Source organism: Akebia trifoliata, chromosome 10, assembly GCF_017979445.1.
Source record: "Akebia trifoliata isolate Shusen 1 chromosome 10, ASM1797944v1, whole genome shotgun sequence".
Lineage (NCBI taxonomy): Eukaryota > Viridiplantae > Streptophyta > Magnoliopsida > Ranunculales > Lardizabalaceae > Akebia > Akebia trifoliata.
The window spans coordinates 26,058,463-26,079,259 of record NC_141384.1 but is presented as its reverse complement, the minus strand read 5'-3'; the positions used below and the strand labels follow the sequence as shown (position 1 = coordinate 26,079,259).

Genomic DNA, 20,797 nt, shown 5'->3' with positions numbered 1-20,797 from the left:
AAATGTATTGAAAAACTCGTCCGAGACGACTCAGTGTTGGACCTAGACGAGATGAGACGCAAAATCAAATTTTAAGACCAGCAAGCACGAAGAATGGAAGAAGAGATGTTCAAAGGTGATTTTGGATAGGATAGTGTTAAAGGTACCCCAATTATTACCAAGGGCACCCCAACACCATTGTCAATTTTTATTTTTTATTTTGTCTTATATGGGTTAAAAGTTTGGGAATAAACTAATTTTTGGTAAATCCTTACAAAAAAAAAAAAGAGCTTATAAAAAATCAACTCATTCTAAAATTTCTAGTTCTAACCCCATCAAAACAAGTTGAAGAACTATAAATCGTCCATTTTTATGTAAATAATTTTTGATGGGGTCGAAAGTTTCGGAATGAGTTGATTTTTTTGTGAGCATTATCTCCTTATAATAGAAATCATCTTTACCAAAAATCAGTCCATTCCAAAATTTTAACTCATATAAGACCAAAAATTGGTTATAGTGTGGGGTGCCCTTGGTAATAATTGGGGTGCTTTTAACAATTTTTTTTTTTGTTATCATTTGTACGTATAAGAACAACTCCACTGTGTCTTTCAAAGCATACACTATTTCCATTTTTTGGTGCAGAGCCTACTGGAGGGGTCTCCAATGCAATCACCATATCCTATTCCATTTTGGAGTTTCAAATTTTCAAACTTCAAAATGAAAGATAGATAGAACCTCCATTTTTTCTGTTTCAAAAGATTTCATATCCCAACTGCTATTTTGAAGGGCCATTTAGGAATCTTAAGAGTTTATAACACAGCCACCCATCTCAATTTCATTTTGAGTTGAATTAAAAAAATATTTATGAAAAGTATTTTGGAACACGCAGTTGGAGTGTTAACCCTTGAATATCTAAAATGGGGGTCCATGATGTTTTCTTTCTCCATTATGGAATATCATCATGGAGTTTCCCCTTGGAGTTGCTCTAATAATCACTTATTTGATAGTAATAAGTAACAAATAATAAACAATAATTTTAAATGTGTAAAAATATATATACACAATAATATTGCATTCTCGCATAATTAAATAGTTAACTAAAAATAGTATAAATTGAGATGAATGGGTAAAATTAAAGAATAGGAAATATAAATTTAGAAATGAATATTATTTATAAAAAAAAATTTGTAAACTCTCAACATGTAAAACTAAGAGAAAATCTCTTTAGATTGTCCGGACATTTTTGAGAAATGTTAATTGCATCGGACCAAAAAAAAAAAATATTCAAGTTGAAAGTCCAAACAAAATAAGAGAAAGACCTAAAAGAACAAAGATGAAGATGGTGAAAGTAGATATAAACTCTCTTAATAACAAAAAGACTTGGTGTAGATATGAATTTTTTTAAGGTCTTCATAAATTTTATAAATCAAAAGAATGTCCCTAAGAAGTATAAATGGACCCACACAATCAAATTGGGTTCTCTTAGTTGGGAATAAGCTGTCTAAATATTGAGTTATGAATTTTCGCAAACAACGCTCATGATTCAAACAAATTCAAGTGATCCACATTAATTATTGGGCCTTACACCTAAATAAATGAGTTTGACCCACCAATAACCCACAAAAACTCTATAGAAGGTTAAGCACAACAAAACTACCATTAAAATAGTTTTCTCAGTTGATCAAACGCGAAGCCTGAAGAGAAGAAAGCTATACACACATCATCCTTTTTATTACTGAAATCTTTACTACCTTTTTTTATCATCAAATCAATAAAAATACCATTTGTGATCTTATTTGAAATGTGTTGTTGAAACTTGAATTTTGACAAAATGGAATAGAAGAACATGAGGAACACAATCCATTTAATGAACTCCTAATCAATGGGATAAGGCTTTGTTAATGTCTTCTTAAAACAATGTTGTCAAAGATAGATCCATGGAACTAAGAAATACCACCAATGATAGAGATAAGTATTATAGAGCCACTTTAACCCTTGTACGCATGCATGCAAAACCTACGACATCACAATATTGGTAGTAACTTGTGCCATATATAGATAAAACAAGATAGTTGGATTCACAACTCGATAGTTTTGTTGGAGCTACACCAAGTAAGTTAGTTCTATAAGATCGTCCAATAAATTTTCAAAAGATTATGAGAGAGACCACACTTGATCTTAAAAATCACATCTCAAGATACAAACGATTAGAGAGAGTAAACCCTTGTTGCTAGTACAGCTGAACCAGCTCCCACGGCTTTCAGTTTCACCCTATCGATTTATGGAAAAATCAATTATAATAAATTTAATCAGTTTTTTCAGAGAAAAGATTGTTAACAGGACCTACCAAATACTTAATGTTTGAACCACCCTGATAGATGATTTCTATTTTCTAGTGAATGGATTTGGACTTTTATCATTTTGGGCTTGGAATCTATCCATGGGCCCATTTATAAAGTCCATAAAATAAGATGCTTTGAACTTTGAGTATATTGATAGCTATTGTTTAACAACTAAGTTTCAACAAATAAAGAGTGTATTGATGTTACTTAAAGAAAAGACAGGAGGAAGAGAGGGAGGGTCAGATTTGGTTGGTGAGCACATTTAGTTAAAACTTCCCCCTACGAATGTTATTCAACAAACCATTAAATATAGCTCCCTATTTCTCTCTCTCTTAGTTAACAAGCAACAAATGCATTTACTGTTGAAACAGTTTAAGGTCTTCCTAACTTAGAGATTTAAGACAAAAGCCAAAATGAAAAAAAAAAAAAAAGAGTCTTGATCAAGAACACGTTTATATGGTTGTTGGGACAAATATGGTTCTATTAGTCTTTAATGAATTGTCCAGTCACTAAAGAGACTTTTCTTTGGGTCGGTTGAGTCGAAATATAAGTTACTATGCTAAAACTGAAAAATCGGACATGAAAATTTGACGGGCCAAGACCCACGAATTTTAGAAACCGAATTTTGACAGCCTAATGCTGTTGAATTTTTTTTATAATCCCAAGTTTTGATGGCTTAGTGTTGTTTGAATTTTTCCATCCTCCATTAACTTGACGGTTTTGGCCCATAAAAATTTTTTTTTTAACAACGCCTTGGTCTATTGAATATGGGTTTTTTTCAAGATATGAGTCTAATTTGGATTAGCATAATGAAATTGATTTTTAGAATCTAAAATCTTGTTTGGTTACATTATTTCTCGAAACTGATTTCAAAATTAGAATCATAATTTTTTTGTTTTCAATATTTCTATAATTTTAATATGATGTAAATGCCACAAAAAACATTTTTTAACACAATTTTTATTTTTATTTATTGAAAAAAAAAAAAAAAAAAGCATAAGAAACAGATTCCAAAATCGCAAGTCTTGTACCTTTTTTTAGTTTAGTCAATTTCTGGTTTTGATTATGGGAAAAGCACTTGTATAAACCAAAGCAAAGCAAACAGTGGACTCTAAAGTTTGCTAGCCTAATCATGTAAATTATTGTTAGTCAACTAAAAGAAAAATTAATTTTCTGAAGGTATTATACAAAAATATTGGAAATTTTATAATTTAATAGTAAGTAAATAATTACAAATAAATATTGTTGTAAAGATTTCGATAAGAAGTTCCTAGCTGTAGTAATTTTATTACAAACCAACTTACTAATTGAAAGCCATGATATATGAAAAGCTCCCCAAAAAATTTACTTCTCAAGAGAGAGTGAAAGATTAGAAGAGGCGAGAAATGTAGGAAAGAGTAGTTCGCATGACAATTTTGTAAATATAGGCAACTTGAATGATGGTTTGTGTTGTCTTGTTGGGGAGACAACACGGAGCCAACATTCATGTTTGTCCTATTCAAAACTTTTAAGTCATATAGGACCATTATCTCAATGTTGTCTCCCTAACGTTGTTTGCCGAAATGACTCATGGAAAAACATGATATCAATTGTTTGAATACAATTAATCCAATGATTGAGATTTATCCTCAAAATAAATATCTCCGATACGTGTTATTGGAAGACGTATAAATCCTAACCATTTGATTTTGTATGGTTGGGATCATGTGTTTTCTCTTGAGTCACCGGAACCCCGACCCAACCATACTTGGTGAGAATAGGAGAATGGAAACTGTCCAACACATTGACATTTAAACTATAAAAATTAAAATTTTCTTTTGATTTTTCTCTCTTTGTGATTATGAGATTGAGAAGTTAGCACTCTCTCTCCCTTAAGGGTTTTGGGAGTTTTCTAAGGAGACAAAATCATTAAAAGAAGACTGCATGCAAATATATGTTTAAGCAATAAACAATTGATGCCCCACAAAGCAACAACCAACAGAAATCACGTTTCCCTATGGTGGGTGAGTGCTAATGATAATTTGACGCTCTTTTTTTAGACACCCCCTGACCTGACAGTTATAGAACTATAAATCTTTTTCTTGTGCATCTTAAAACAAAAGGATCTACGGTTCTATGATGGGGGAGTACAAGGGGCCTCTGAAAAAAGAGCATTAGATTATCACGATTCAATCGGGAAATGTTTCTCTAAAAATGGACAATGATCAATGGAAAAAGGTATGTGTTTTCTATCTCTACAAAACCTAGGTTCAACTCCTTTCCTAACTTGGGCATCAGAGAATTTGATGCAGGCATACCCAAGAGCATTCCAAACATCAACCAAATTCTAATCTCAAGTGGTGGATTATTTGGTGAACGAATAACTTCATTAAACATTTGGGTAATTATATTAAAATTTTACCTGATTTGGTGATACCTTAGTTATTAACCAAAAAATTAAAATAAAGACACTCTTATCCCTAAAAAATTAGTTTTAAGTTACCATCATCAAAAATTGGAAGTAGGAAATGGGCAACATCTATTTCCAATTCATTTTCAACTTTTGCATTTTGCAATAAGCAACAAATAAAGTTATTATCTAGCACAAATCAAACAGTAAAATGGTCGAAAATTGAACTGTATTCCCAAATAAAACCTTAAATATTGTATGCGAATCGAAATTACATGATGCAAAAAAATACTCGAAACCAACAACTCAAAATCATTGTTCCGACTGATCAATATGCATAATTTTATAAAGGAGAGGGTTTTATGTTCTCCATTTATTCACTTTTCCCCTATTAAAAAAGAGTCGTTAATTTCTTACGCCCCCTTTAACATAAGCTCCCTGATGTGGCATAGGCTATAACCATAGATCTTTTTCCTTGGGATATACAACTGCACATTCCCATAAATATGTGTAATTGTGTATCTCGAGAAAAAAGATCTGTGGCTCTAGCCCATGCCACGTTAGGGGGCGTCAAAAAATCATTAATCATTAAAAAAAACTAATGTTTCTTACCTCTCTGTTTTGTTAGGCAATACAACAAAGTTGCAAGCAAAGATTATTAGTTACATATGAAACTATCAAATAAGATATGGTTAAAAAACCTTATGAATCATTATCATTGATGGAATGTCAATTTCTTTATTGAGATGATTTCCCAAAAGAATCCCAATGTTGTTTATTAGATGCTAGAGTTTGCCCGTGTCTGCGATTAAGGGGGTAAAAGAGGAAAGAGAATAAAATTGTAGGGTTATTATTGGAGGAGTAGAATGGTAAATACAATAACATTGGAGGGGTATTATTCAAAAGAATAAAAGAAAAAAGGAAATAATGTAAAAGGGTATTCTTGAATAGGAAGGGGGGAAAGGAGAATAAAGTTGAAATTATTCATTGAGATGCATTTGAGATTAAATCCAAATCACTCTTTATAAGAGATAAGCAAATACAATAATTAATTGTGTTTTTATTTTATTTAATAAATAGTTTCTATATCAATAATGTTGAAGTGACCTCAACCTGAAACTTCATGTCGCACTTCTTGACGTGAAAGTGTATGAAAAACACAGATGCTTTTCATTGAGATACGAATGGAAATGTCTATGGTTCCTATCTACTTTCACGTCAAGAAGTGTGATATGAGGTCACTCCAGCACGACTCTTCCTCTCTCTATATATATGGGTCAAGATTTGTGGATAACATTTTAAACAACATGTTTTATCTTATATGGGCAAAAAGGTTCAAAATGGGCCGATTTTTTTGTGAGGATGATCTCTATGGTGAGGAGATCATCCTTGCAAAAAATCAGTCCATTTTGAAATTGCTAGTCCCAATTACAAGTTAAAGAATTGTAGATCGTTCATTTTAACCATTAGTTTGTAACCACTTTTCATAGAGTTAAAAGTTTTAGAATCAGTTGATTTTTTGTGAGGATGATCATCCTCACAAAAAATCAACCCAATCCGAAAATATTTTGCCATATATGACAAAACGTTGTCTAGAATGTTGTCTACGGATCTTGGCCCTCTCTCTCTCTCTCTCTCTCTCTCTATATATATATAATTGGAGTTTGGTGACCATCAATTTTTGACACCTTTAACTCTGATTAGAAAAAAAATTTGTATTTGTTTTTAAATATTTGAACCTAATTAATCATGAACCTTAGGGTTGATGTGTCATTTATGCCAACATAGCAGGATAAGTGCCTATGCAACAAAGCAGATAATAGTTAACTACTATAGTATGCCCTACATGAGAGACAACAACATCATTATTGTCTTTTAAGCCGGAATAATTTGATAAATAGTGGGTCCAAAATGATTCAAACCATGATTCACTATTAAATTGGGCTAAATCACACTTTTATACAAATTTGCATGAACAGAAACTTCTATTATAGTGCATTCATTTGAAAGTGAAAATATCTAAAATTCTATTTAATACATTGCATAAGTCTCAAATATTACTTAACACTAATGTTGGAATGACACAAACGGGGACACAGGTTGACACAAATGACGTGGTAGCACTAGGGCTGTCAACGGATAGGTATCCGATCGGATAGTGGTATATCCGAATCCGAATTCGATTTTTTTTAATGATATCCGAATCCGATCGGATATCACTAACTAATATTCGAATTCGTATCCGAATAACTTATCGGATATCCGATATTATCCGATTCGAAAATTATTCGAAACTCGAAACTTGAAAACTATCCGAAACTTTTTTACTATTAAAAAATTATCCGAAACTTATTCGAAAATTAACTTTTTTTACTATTAAAAAATTATCCGAAACTTATTCGAAAATTATTTACTATCCGAAAATTATCAACAGAAAGTAAACTCAAGAGAGAGTACTGGAAGAACCACATATAAGGTTTTCAAAAATCCGTCATAAATTTTGGGAGATTTTTAATCTTTTCATTTATTTTTCTCTTTGAAATATTTTCACAAACACTTGCAGAGCAAAGTTTAGATATACTCAAACAATAAATCAAAATCACCATTCAAACCTTTCAAAACCCCAATTTTCGTCAAGATTACTATGCTATTAAAAGAACCTAGCTTCAATTAAATCAAAAAATATATATATAAATAATTTTACTAAAAATCTAAAATTAGGAAAACAATGGGCTTATTTACCTTTCTGATTAAACCTTGATATAAATTTAAATAAAAGTGTTACTAAAAACCTGGGCTTAAACCCTCTCTTTCGATCTCCTTTTTTACTTTCACCTCCATTTGTTTGCACACCAAATCTTATTTATAAAAGACTAATCCTTTGTGTAAAGGGGTTGAGATCATGACAGCTGGGGATTGAGGTCGTGAGGCGATGCCGCGATGAAGAGGAAGAGTTGAGCCGCTGCTTGAGATCGTTGAAGAAGAACAATGAGGCGAGGGTTTTCGACTTCGAAGAGCTTCTCTAAGTTCTAAGTTAGAACTTCTAACTTTGAAAGAGAGAGAGTAATAAAGAAGAGAGATGGTAGGAAGAGAGATATGTCTCGTCTTCCAAGTTCTAAGTTAGAATTTCTAACTTTGAGAGAGAGTTTAATAAAGAAGAGATAGAGTAAGAAGAGAGATAAGTCTGTCTCGTCTTACAGAGAGAGAGAGAGAGAGAGGTCTGAGTGCAAATGAGAAGAGAGATAAGTCTGTCTCGTCTTACACAGAGAGAGAGAGAGAGAGAGGTCTGAGTGCAAATGAGTTGTCTTGTTGGTCTTAATTGAAGAGAGAGAGAGTGCATTTATTGAAAAGAGAGAGAATGCAAATGAATTATATTGTTTGTCTTTTTTATTAAAGAGAGTACAGATGCATTGTCTTGTCTTTATTTAAAAGTGAGAGACAGAGAGACAGTTGTCTAATCTTTATTATAAAAAAATAGAAATTATCTTTTTATATGTAAATAATAAAAATAGATATGTCTTATCGTAATTAATGTATATATATAAATAAAAAGAAAAACATTCGAATCGGATATTAACGAATCGGATGTAGCGTTATCCGAATTCGTATCCGAAATCTATTCGAATATTAAAAGTACATCCGAATTCGAATTCGATATCCGAAAATTTCGGATAATATCCGATTTTTCGAATTCGAATTCGGATTTGGATTTCGACTATCCATTGACAGGCCTAGGTAGCACGCACATAACCTTAGATGCTTTTTACTTGTATCTCGCGGAAAAACATTTACAGTTATGTGCGCGCCACCACGTCATTGTGCCCCCCTTTATGTCACCCCAGTACGGCTCATTACTTAATTATATTTCAGCCCTATTCCACTCTGAGTTTGTTAAGATTGGGTTAGGCTTAGTCAACTTAAGCCCAATAGCGATATAGGATTAGTTAATTTAAGTACAACATGCCTCTTTAGGGTTAGGTTAGGGCTCAACCAAACCCCCATTTGTCTTCTCAAATCAGATCTCTTATTTTTGTTTTTATATATACACTTGTGTGTTTGCTTGTTTATGAACTCTATCTCTTTATCCATAATGTGCGAGGTCTTGGGGGTCCTTCGGATCACATTTCATGTAAAAGACAATTAAAAACTGCTCATCTTGGTTCTCAATTCGATAATTTTGTATTAAAGATGCTATCAAGATACTCATATTATTGTACCATTACTAACTTTTATAATAATAGTTGATTATGAATTTTTAGTTATCATTATTTGTATTACAAAGATTATTTTCACCTTGATAATCATATGTGTTAATCTTTAATATGTTGATACCAAAAACCTTGATTATACCCATTGTCTTCAAACTATTCCATCATCTTCGTCAAAAATATATGTTGTTCTTGAGGTTTGAAGGTCAAAGGAGAGTAGAATCTCGAGGTTGTAGATCAGGGTAAAAAAGGTAATCCTAAACGTCGAAAATAATGGGATTTTGAAAGATATCAAGTGTTTTATGGTAAGAAGTTAAAGATGCATTTATTTAAGGGTTTTTATTTTTATCCTTTTTAATCTTTGGATGAACATTACTCTCAAATATTGACTCCAATATTTGTGAGCATGATTACTCTAATTTTTATGAATCTTGTATCCATATTTCCTAGGTATATATTGATCAGGGTCTAGAAAGTCGTTTTTAGAGCCCTAATTACAAAGACTTCATCAATAAATTGAACATTAAATCTCTCCATTAGACATAATGCATGGCTAGTCCATAATAATTCTTATTTTTAATTTAATTATGTATTTCTAAACTAATTATTGTTATTTACGTGTAAGAAGAATTATTCGCAAAGTTTTAAGGTGAATTAGGAAAATTCGAAATTACCACAACAATCCAAGATCCAAAATAAGATCGTAGACCAAAATTTAAGTCAATTGACCAAAACTTTACCACGGCGTTATGGTCAACGACGACGGTGTGGTCAACGAAGAAAGTCAAGCTTTAAAATTCGTATTGAAACTTGACAGTTGAAAGACATTCGTATTGAAGTAGGATTTGGTATTTTTGTAATCGCGAAATGTTTTTGAAATCCTAATTACCAAAGAAACCTTAATCTGGTCTCTGTATAAATAGGAAACCAAACTAAAGGGTAGAAAATTTCCACTCTCCCCCTGAAGGATCTCTCATCTCCTTGGAGATCAACTTATATTTTTCTATAATTTTAGTTTTAGATTTTTATTTTATGTTTCTTAGTTTTACGAAAGTTGTAAGGAGGCTTTGTCGATTTCAAGTCAATAAGCAATAAAGATATTTTCTTTCTCTCATATCTATTTTTTCTTTGCATGTTTTCTTTATTTTATTTGCACTTAATTGTTCTTGCGATGATTGTTGGCTAAATCTCCACTAGATCAATTGAGAAAGTCGGAGCAAGATTTATTAGTGTTTTATTGTTCTTGTAATGACTTCATAGTTTTATTCTGATAGTATTAGGTATTTATTATTAGGTTAACCATTGAATGTTTCTTAAAGTTTTGATGATATCTTTCTTTGATAAATTCAAGAAGAACCATGCTTAACAAAGAACAATTAATGTTTATCTAATAGTCTTGGCCTAGTTTATTGCATACTTTTAATCTTGTTTATATTGTAACTGTCCAATCTTCTGATTCACAAATATTAACTTTGTTTAGTGGATTAAGATAAATAGAGAACTATAATTTATTGATAAAGCTAGTGAAGATAGATCCAATTGATATACACCTCTCTATTGTATTTTTTTGAGTCTTTATTTTAATAATTTATTTTAGCTAAACTGTTTTTAATCATTTTCATAAACTTGAATTGGGTTGGAAGTAAAAATACTTTGGATTAATGTTGTCTCTGTGGTTCTACTCTTACTTGCCAATATTTTTCTTTTATTCTTTATTTTATTATCATTTACAGCTCGAACATATATAATTGTCTGAAATCAAGGGTAGGGTGCAACAATAGTATCTTCATCTTCCCAGAGACAATCATGATGCCACCTACCCTAATAGTGACCAAGAAGACTATTTTAGTGTTGGAGGGATTTTAATTGAATAAAAGAAATGATAAAATTTGGATAATAGTAATTATATATATGAGTTAGATCTTGTTAACACTATTTGCAGAGGCATGTAATTCATTAATATAAATGTCAGATGTTGTAACTAGGGGTGTAACTTAGTCAAGTTCAAATCAAGAATCGAACCAAACTGATAGCTTTAGGGTGGTTTGGAACAAGTTGTGATTCAGTTCCGGCTTACGAAAATGGAGAATCGATCAATTTGGTTTGATTCTTAGATCAAGCTTGTATAGAACCGAACCAAATTGAACCCTTATACATTAAATAAATAAATATATGTTTATAATAATTATTATGAATTATTTTAGGAGTTAGGACATAGATTAATGATCTTTTATGGATAAACTAATGACTTTTTACGGATAAATTAGTGATTTATTGTTTAAAATTTTATGTTTATTTTTTTATTAAAAAAATGTTACTTACAATTTATAGAATATTGGCAACACATAGAATTGAACCAAATCAACTTTAGTTCGGCTTAGATTGATTTGGTTCTAATCAAATTTGGTTCGGTTCTGGTTCTTATTTAGTTGAACTGACCTCTGTTGGTTCAGTTCCAATTTGACCTCAAACCAAACCAAGTTGCACCCCTAGCTATAACCACATATCAATCTTGATCATTTATTTATATGATTTGCTTAACAAACTTTTGGTAAGTCTTAAGAATTAGGTAATGAGATTGAATGGTTTAGATGAGAAAAATGTAATGAATTCGTTGATTTTAAATATATAAAGCAACACTATTACTTTTAAAATGATGTATTTTCCACATTCCACTAGATGGATCTTTACAAAATATCCAAAATTTTACATATAATAAAAGTCAAATAGATATTTTATAAAAAGTTATGTTCTGATTAAAATCAGGATTGGATTTTGTCGTTCTCAAACAAAGAAATCCAATGAAGTCATAGTGAAATTCAATGTTTGATATGGTTTGTAGGTGACAACTTGCTTACTTAGTAAAGTTTCTAGGTGATGATACTAGAGACCTGGGTCAACATTCAAATCTCACTTGCATTGAGTTACAGAACTCATTAAAAACATGCATACTAATAAATAAAAAATGTTTGATATTGAGAGATGATGATTGTTGACTAAAAAAATTTCTTCCAAAATATACGTTACTAATTGTTAGGATCTTTACGATAAAAATGAGTAAAATTACAAATGGCAACTCCATATCTACAATAATTTTTTTTCGTTGAAATTAAATAAGAATCTTGTAATTTTTAGTGTTATAATGAGATACATAGCCTTTTAATCTTTAATGCAAAATTCAAAATTAGTCTTAGAAATATATTCAATTAGAAGATGCCCTTGCAATAAATTTAAATTATAAACTATTTTATAAAATTAGATTATCTACTTAAAATTTATAAAATAATTATTTAGAAATTAATCTTTTAAAAAAAAAAAATCAATCTTACATAAATCCTATTTTTTTCTAAATGTAAATCTTTTTTTTTTTTTTTTAACATGCGCACCACTTATTAACTAGTAATAATAGCAAATTAGACACTCAAAATTAACAATTTAGCTTGAAGAGTTGTTCTGAATTGACTTCCTTCGACATTGTATTCAATACTGCACTAACATGGCACCATTGAGAGAATCATAGATTTGTTTTCTCAAAATACAAGGAAACAAATCTACACATTTCCATGTCAGCACAGTGGTCAGTGCAGTATCGAAGGAAGTCAATTAAGCATTTTCCAAGCTTAAATAGTCAAGATTATGAGCATGTTGCTCCTTGTTTGCCATTAGCCACCACTAATATTGGAGGTGTTTTAAAAATTAGATTGGGTGGTTGGGCAAATATCATACTTGTGTTCCCTATTTTGAAATAAGATATTTTTATTATTTATTATTTTTTCAATTTGGATATACGTAAATAAAAATTGAGGTAGATGATTTTGAAGTTGGTGAATTTCAGAATTAATAAAGATGAATCGTGATGGAAAAAGATTGTAGCCAATGAATAAAGTTGGTGAAATTCAGAATTCAGTTGTCATCAATTCATAAGGTGAGATATGCTAATTATATTACAAATCCTATCTAATCAAAAGCCCACGCAATAAAATTTGATGCATTTAATTTATGCACATGAGTTATATAAATTTATAGTGATTTCATCCCAAAATCCACTTTTCAAACCCATAACCAACACATCGGAAAACAACTTAATTGATGATTGATTGTCATTTTTATCTTCTTTTTCTATGATAGGGATTCCAGACCTGTTGGCCCAAATAGCAGGGGTGAGGCCTCTTAGAGAACCATATCTCGCTCAAATCCCTTGGTATATGCAATTCCCGAAAAACCACACATACCAGGTAAACATGGATAAATCCTTGTAGGTGGCCAACTTAGGGGCTTGAACTCAAGTCATTTAATATAATTTTATATAAAATTAATAAAAATAAAAATATTTTATGATTTTATATATTTAAATATATTATGCTTTATGTGGCTTATAAATATAAAATTATATGAATATGATCCAATCATATATATATATATATATATATGTAGGACGGAAAATGATGTTTCCTTTTTATTATCAACGTATACATAAGACTCAAGGCTCACACTCCCACACAAATGAATGAGATTACTTAGGTTTTTATTTCTTATATGAATATATGAATTACTTTAGCCCAAACTTTTGGCTTTTATCTTAAAAGGGGTGTGATCTTAAGTCTTATCATATGCGCTTGGACTTTCCCAAATTTAGATTTGCATTGGGATCTATGGATTTATAGAATGACTTGTAAAAACTCGTAATCCTAATCATTAAAACACAATATCCGATTATTGAGATTTATCCTAGAGAGACATGAATATTTTTTTAGAGGTCAAAAATTTATTTTATTGTATGTTTCATGATGTTTATTATATAAGGTAAATTTAGAGTTAAATCTAGACCATACACGTGTCTAGATCCGATAGTGGCTCAATGATCAAGTTGATTTAATACTACCTAGACTTGTGAAGCTCAGTAACTCCATTCAACACAGTTTGATTGAGTGAGCGGAGTGTTTACTTGTCCTTAAGTAGTGAAGGGTAGACCTAAGCACTGAACAAGACGAGTTGTCATGTTATGTTTGAGTTTTATTTGGTATAAAGTATTCCAAAATTCTAAGAGTGATTGATCGCATCAATTACAATTTACTTAAAGAAATAGTTTCATGTTTTATAGGATAGTTTCTTTTATCCACTTGAAAGATTTAAAATGAGATAAAATCTAAATCCTCACGAAAAAGGAAAAGGGGATAATGTATTAGAATGAGACGATTAAGGAAAGAAGAGAACCTATAAATAAGAGAGAAGATATCGAAGGAAGGGGATTTGGATGACTTTTGGAGAATGTGGACTTTTGGAAGTTAGGAAGATTTTTATTTATTATTCTTTGCAACTTTGATTCTAACTTGAGCGTCGATTGGTGTCCCAACGTATTTATGAGATAGCCTTTTGCGATTGAACCCTTTGGATGATTTTTGTTATGCACATATGACTTAGCCTTTGTAAGTACCTCTATAGTGGATACATCCACTCATATTGACGGATTTGTCACATTTTCCTTATTATATATTTAGATGAATGAGTAAGTGCACCATAATATCAAAGAAAAGTTGCAAAAATATCATCTTCATTTTGCAAAGTGTTAGAATAATCTAAGATCAAGTCTGTAGACACCCAAATTTGATCGGGCCCTCGACGCAAAATGCCCCAAAAATCGCAAAAATTGGAATGGGCTCCGAGGCCCAAACCTACAAAAATACAACGTATTTTGTCATCTTATTTTCAATAAACGGCCCAAGGCCTCTTACGTGGCCCATAGACCAAATCCCTTCCCATCCTTCTAAACCCAACTCAACTCAATCCATTACCAAAGCCCAAAATCCAAAGTCCAATTCATTATCCAAAGCCCAATTCATTACCCAAATCCAACTCAACCCAATCCAACATCACAACCAATCACCACAATCATCAAGGTGTGACACATGTCATCACCCCATCTCACCTCCCTCATCCAATCAACCAACCAACTCCATTACTTCCTTCCAAAAATTAATTCAACCCATAACCCTACCCTAACCTATCCTATCCATTCTCTCAAATCAAACACTTATAACCTATCACCCTCCCCTAATCTACTCCCATCATTCCCTACAAAACCTATCTCTACAATCTACACCTATACCCATCCTCTCAAATCAAACACCCATCCTTTCATATCAATTCATCTCAACCTTTCATTTCCACCAACTTTGACACATGTCATCATCTCACTCACCTTCTCAAAATATCATCAACCACCCCATTAAATCCTCCATCTCTTAACCAAACACCACTTAATCAATACCACCAATAATTACCCCCTTTAAAAATCTCATCCTCTCAACCACTATCATCAATTCTCCTCCATCTAACACTCAACCCAAATGGGTTGAAAGATCCAACCCATTTGGGTTGTAAACAACCCATTTAACCCCCCTTCCCTAAATACCCTCCAACCTCCATCAAATTACACCCACCCTTCTCTTAAACCCCATACCATTCTATCACTTCTCAATCCTTCACCCCATTATACCCCTAAAATAACCCTCCAACTTCTATAAAAACCCCTCCATTCTCCCTTTACAATAACTAATGAAAATTTGACAAAAAACTCTAAAAAATCACAACTCACCTCAATTCTCTACTCTTACTCTACTCTCAACACCCAACTCTCAACTCTCAACTCTCAACCTTCTCTCAAACAAGTCAAGCAAGGAAAAAGAAATCAAAGGAAGTCAAAGGAAGTCAAGGAAGGAACAAGGTGGGTTTGGACCAAGAACACCCCCTCAACTTCCCTCCTCTACTCTCCCTTTCTCTACACATTTGCACATACCCCACTATGGTCTAAATCACCAAAGGGCCCCTTCTTCATAAGGGTGCCCTCAATGATTTGAACCAACATCGAAACCCCTCACACTTGAGGGCACACATCGATTTTCTTTCAGTTTTACTTTTTTTTTTTATTTCAAAAAATCGAATCCGAGGTTACCACATTACGTGGATGGAGTAGGGTGCCTAACACCTTCCCTACTCCATAAATAGACCCCCTTACCTTTGAATCAAGGTTGGACCAAACATGCATTATCCAACGATAGTCATTAAAAAATGTCAAAACGACGTGTTTTTCAAAAGATACGACTTCGGGTGACCATTCATACCCATTTTCGAATTTGAATGGTGGCGACTCCAAAACACCCCAAAGTGGAGGGATGTTTTCAAAACATTGAAAGTCCCGTGTCCACAAAGTCTCTCTAGATCCCCTATCTTAAATACCTTTTTAAGAATGTGGACAACTCAATCAAAACTAAACATACAATCTTAAGTAAGAGTGTACGTACTGCAAATGAAATAACTCGTTGCACAAGAACATGACAATTGTGACACTTAAGGCTCGAGTTCTTGTATTATGACCTGACATTTTGAGAAATTCAATGAATAACCACATGGAACCTGAATCTCTTTTGCATTCACAAAATTTCTTTTTCGTGGATGAAGATATTGTGTAATATGTAGATGCTAATAACAATTTTCTTCCAATTGGTATGGGGTACAATTCTTTCCTTATACACAATAATTGCATATCAAAACGAGTCTTTGAATTTTTTTTGTTGACCTTTAATGTTTAACAGTGTCTCGATCACATTATCACACAAATTCTTTTCAATCGTCATATCCAAACTATAATGCAATATACACATTTTCCAATACAGTAAAATAAAAAAAAAATAATTTTTTTCAATTCTTAGGTAACTTGCAATCACCCTTTTTTTTTCTTCCTCCTAGTCCTATCTTGTCTTACTAAAAATGATTTACTCATATTCTCATAATTGAAAAAACATGTCCTATTCGGTCAACAATTTCGATGTAAATCTTAACTCTTTTTTGTCGTTAAATAAACTTTTATACAGTCAAAGTTTATGATCAAAAGGTAGGAATCAATGATGTCTCAAGTAACACTATTTATTTTCTTTGTGCAATCATACTGAACAAATGTCTTTGTGATAAGATGGATAGATAAATTTTCCTTTAAAGCCCCATCTTGATAAGTTCTTATATGCAGGAAATGTATTGATAGTCCACAAAACAACTACATGCACTCTAAAATTTTATTTTCTCGAGACATAATATGTTTCAACTCCATATATTTATAATTCATTCAATTTTTCTATCAATGACTAAAGTTACATATCGATTTCATTCCTATGATCTTTAAAATAGGAATTAGTAACGACAACTTCAAAAGGTCTGCATATACACATCCGTGGAGGCAAATTATATCGAACTAGAACAATTAGACATATGTTATGAGTAATACTCATGTAATTGAAAAGAGTGAATACATCGCATGTCAATCTAAGTTTCACATTATGAGGTTCAGAACCAAACATCAAATACCTCTTTTCTCATGCCATAGAGTCTATTGGATGCATTAACAACCTGTCTTTTATATGACAATCATCATGTCATTTTGTGTTCTTGACTATTTTTGTAGACATAAATGACCTTTTAAACCTCGATTTTAACAAAAAATAATGCAAAAATCTTTACACCTATTTTCTTGTCTTTTGCTGACGAACTAGAAGGTTCCTTAATTGATTGGCATCCAAACAATTTCAACCTAGACTCACTACATACAAGACACTTATTTGCATTATCATGTACATTTTAATAGAACATGCAGTCATCCCGGCATGCATCTATCTTTGTGTAATGTAGACAAAAATCTTGAAAGTTTTTTTTTTCCAATTAGTAGTGATTATTGGGAAATTGTTCACTAATAGGTAGTGCATATTTTAACAATTCAAACAACACGTCAAATGATTTGGTGTTCCATCATTAAGACAATTTAGGTGTAACAACTTAACAATGAAAAATAATTTCCAAAATTTAATACAGCCTGAGTATAATTCATTCTCTACATCCTTCAATATATTTCGTAAAACATATTTGCTTCTTGATTTAGTTATTCAAGGTCATACTCATTCAATTCATAAACCACTACATGATTATAGTCTAGCATTCTAATAGCATCTTGTAATATTCCTAGCATATCATCTACATTATCAAACCCATCATCATTACTATATTCAACTTTGGATACTTCTTCATGTTTGATCCAAATGAGTATATTTCTTCTTTATCCCTTATAATAAAAGGTCACCACGCACGCTTTCTTGATTCTTTATGATCACATTAATATATTTGATGCATAAACACTAGATTTTGTTACCAAACCTTGACCGAGAAAATACACAATCTACCAATTCAATGACCTCGACTTGAAATTCAGCGACATGTCTAGGAAATTGCATCCAATTTTTATTTATCGACGACATATCTACTTCACACCGACATCACCAACCAAGATTACTTTTACACATTCTATTAAAATGTATGCATAATACTTCCTATCATCACATTCTCCTCTGTAACGGATGGGGTGGTCCTATCTCTTTTAAGAATACAAAATCTTTATTACAATTAATAATAAAGTTTTTATTTCAATTTTTCGTAAAATTTTGACAACATCTCCCTATAGTCATCCTAGTACATGACTTAAACTATAGACAAATATGTCATATAATCTAAGTATGAATGCTTGTGGAAACTTTACAAAAATGGAAATAATCACTTATGTTTCCGAAACGCAATGGGGGTATCTCAAAAACTCTAAAACACTCCAACTATAATAACAACTTGGATCTACGCCGCTTCCGCTTCAGCTTGTGCCGAAATCCAAAGTCCCAAAACCATGGAAGAGAAATCTCTCACCACCACTGTAACAAAACCCAACTCTCTCCTCAACCGTCTGATCAACATAGATACCACGTGGTCTCTCCACATTCACACGATCTGCAAACCTTTCCCTCACTCCATCCTAAAAACCCTAGAAATCTCCGGCGACGGCCGTTTCTGGTTTCCGATTCCCGTCGCCCTCTTCTTCTCCCCTCTCTCCTCAAAATCCGATTATCTCCGATCTCTCCTCATTGGTCTCTTCGTCGGATCTCTTTTGGATCTCCTTCTTGTGGGCCTCATCAAGTTTTTAATCCGACGGCCACGACCCGTCTACAACAAGGGAATGCATCTTACTGTTGCAGTGGATCACTGGTCTTTCCCTAGTGGCCACTCTTCTAGGGTTTGCTTCATCGCCTCTTTCTTGTATCTGTCGTCCGCATCGATCGATGCGGCTTTGATCCAATTAGGGTATTCTGGAGATCGATGGATCGGTTCTGATGGTAAGATCGTTAATTTTTTTGTTTCGATTGTGTGTTTGTGGTCCGTGGTGACCTCGATGTCCAGGGTTTTGCTCGGTCGGCATTTTTTCCTGGATGTGATCTCTGGTGCTTTGTTGGGTGTTATTGAAGCTCAATTAGTGTTTAATTGTTTTAAATTGTTAGGTTTTGAATTGGGGGGCAACAAGTAGTTCCTCTTACTTTTGTTTTTCGATGGATGATTCTCTTTGTAATTTATATGCAATATAATAATTATTTTTTTTACTGAAATTTTGAATATTTTTTAATTTTGCATCTGTTTGCTTAGTTAAATTTACTTGGATGAATTATAATGTTCCGAATTAGTGAACAATCTGACAATCATGGGTTTCCAACCCAGACCGAATTCTCTTCTCAGACGAGTCAAACCCTTTAAAACCAGTTTAAAAGTTATGTAATTTTTTCTTAATTATAAGGTGGATGAATAGATGTTCAATTATTTATCAAAAAATAAAATAAGATAATAATAATAGATGGTCAATCACAAAATCTTATTTGATATAGATCACAAACTTTTAAATTATTAAAAATCAAACATTCCAAAACCAGTTGATCAGCCGAGTTCTTTCAAAATATTAGATGACTCATTTCGGATCTCCGTGTCTTCTTTTCTATTTTGATAAGTAAAAATCCATGTCTATGATTAGTGATCGTAAAAGTAAGTTACTTCACTTAATTTTGTGCCTCTAGATCTTCACTATTTAAATTTATAATAATAGATATTAAATTAATAAGATTAATATGATTTTTTTCTTGTGCGTCCAATAAGATCTTAGGCAAGTGAGAGTGTTTGTTGAATAGGGAGTCGGGTGAGGTGACTCATTGTTTCTTGTAAGTTGAGAGTACAACCAACCTATCATCATTGTGTCAACAAAGGAGAGAAATGAGAGTAATACGAAGAAAAAAATTGGGAGAGAAGCCTTAGAGAGATATCTTGGTGAGCTCTGATTCTTTGAATTCCGTCCCCTTCTAAGTGAGCATGGGAACTTTCTTTATAGAAGTGGGTAATGTGCAAGAACGATAATGCCCCCAACTTAGAAATGGCTGGCTGCTAGTCTCATTGGAGATGATGTGCATCAAGGTTTGGTAGTATGTGGTAGGTGCCTTAGTTACCAGAGCTTGATGTGTCATTGACCCTTGTCTTACAGGTCACCTTTTGTGGAAATCCTCGTTCAAGCACGTCCCTTGAAGTGATGAGACATCCACGACAGGTTTCCTCTACAATTACCAACCATCATACCCTTTGTGTTGTCTTTGCATACGTTGAACTTGGCTTATGATATCAAACATACCTATAAAAAAATAACGAATATGATGGACATGATTTACTATAGAACAATTTGACTTCAAATACATGTTTATCATATGCAATCCATTATATCTTAAGAGCGATTGGCATAACGTGTCGGGCTACATGGGTATGGGAGCCCTAGTAGGCTTTCTCGTGGTGATGTATGTAGTCCACGTAGGCACATGGCCTAGGAATGTGCCACCTACATTTCTTTATCTACTCTATAGGGAAAAAGTATTGCCACTTAGCTATGGACAATCCAATAATTTCCATGGACTTCCATACTTCTATTGAAATACCATACGGTCCTTAATTCCCACCTTTCTTCATATTTACTATTGGTGTTTTTACTC

At 32.4% G+C, this 20,797-nt stretch overlaps 1 protein-coding gene across 1 annotated transcript; it reads left to right on the top strand.

Moving 5' to 3' along the window:
• The first annotated feature begins 18,513 nt into the window (after nucleotides 1–18,513).
• Nucleotides 18,514–19,384, top strand: LPPBETA (Phosphatidic acid phosphatase (PAP2) family protein). The gene has a single exon (XM_086455474.1). It carries the CDS (start codon nucleotides 18,634–18,636, stop codon nucleotides 19,303–19,305), a length of 672 nt encoding a protein of 223 aa, XP_086311600.1. The 5' UTR covers nucleotides 18,514–18,633; the 3' UTR covers nucleotides 19,306–19,384.
• Nucleotides 19,385–20,797: the final 1,413 nt, after the last annotated feature.

Bases quoted from the DNA above. Each gene is read 5' to 3' on its own strand.
- LPPBETA (XM_086455474.1), top strand. From the start codon at position 18,634: ATGGAAGAGAAATCTCTCACCACCACTGTAACAAAACCCAACTCTCTC.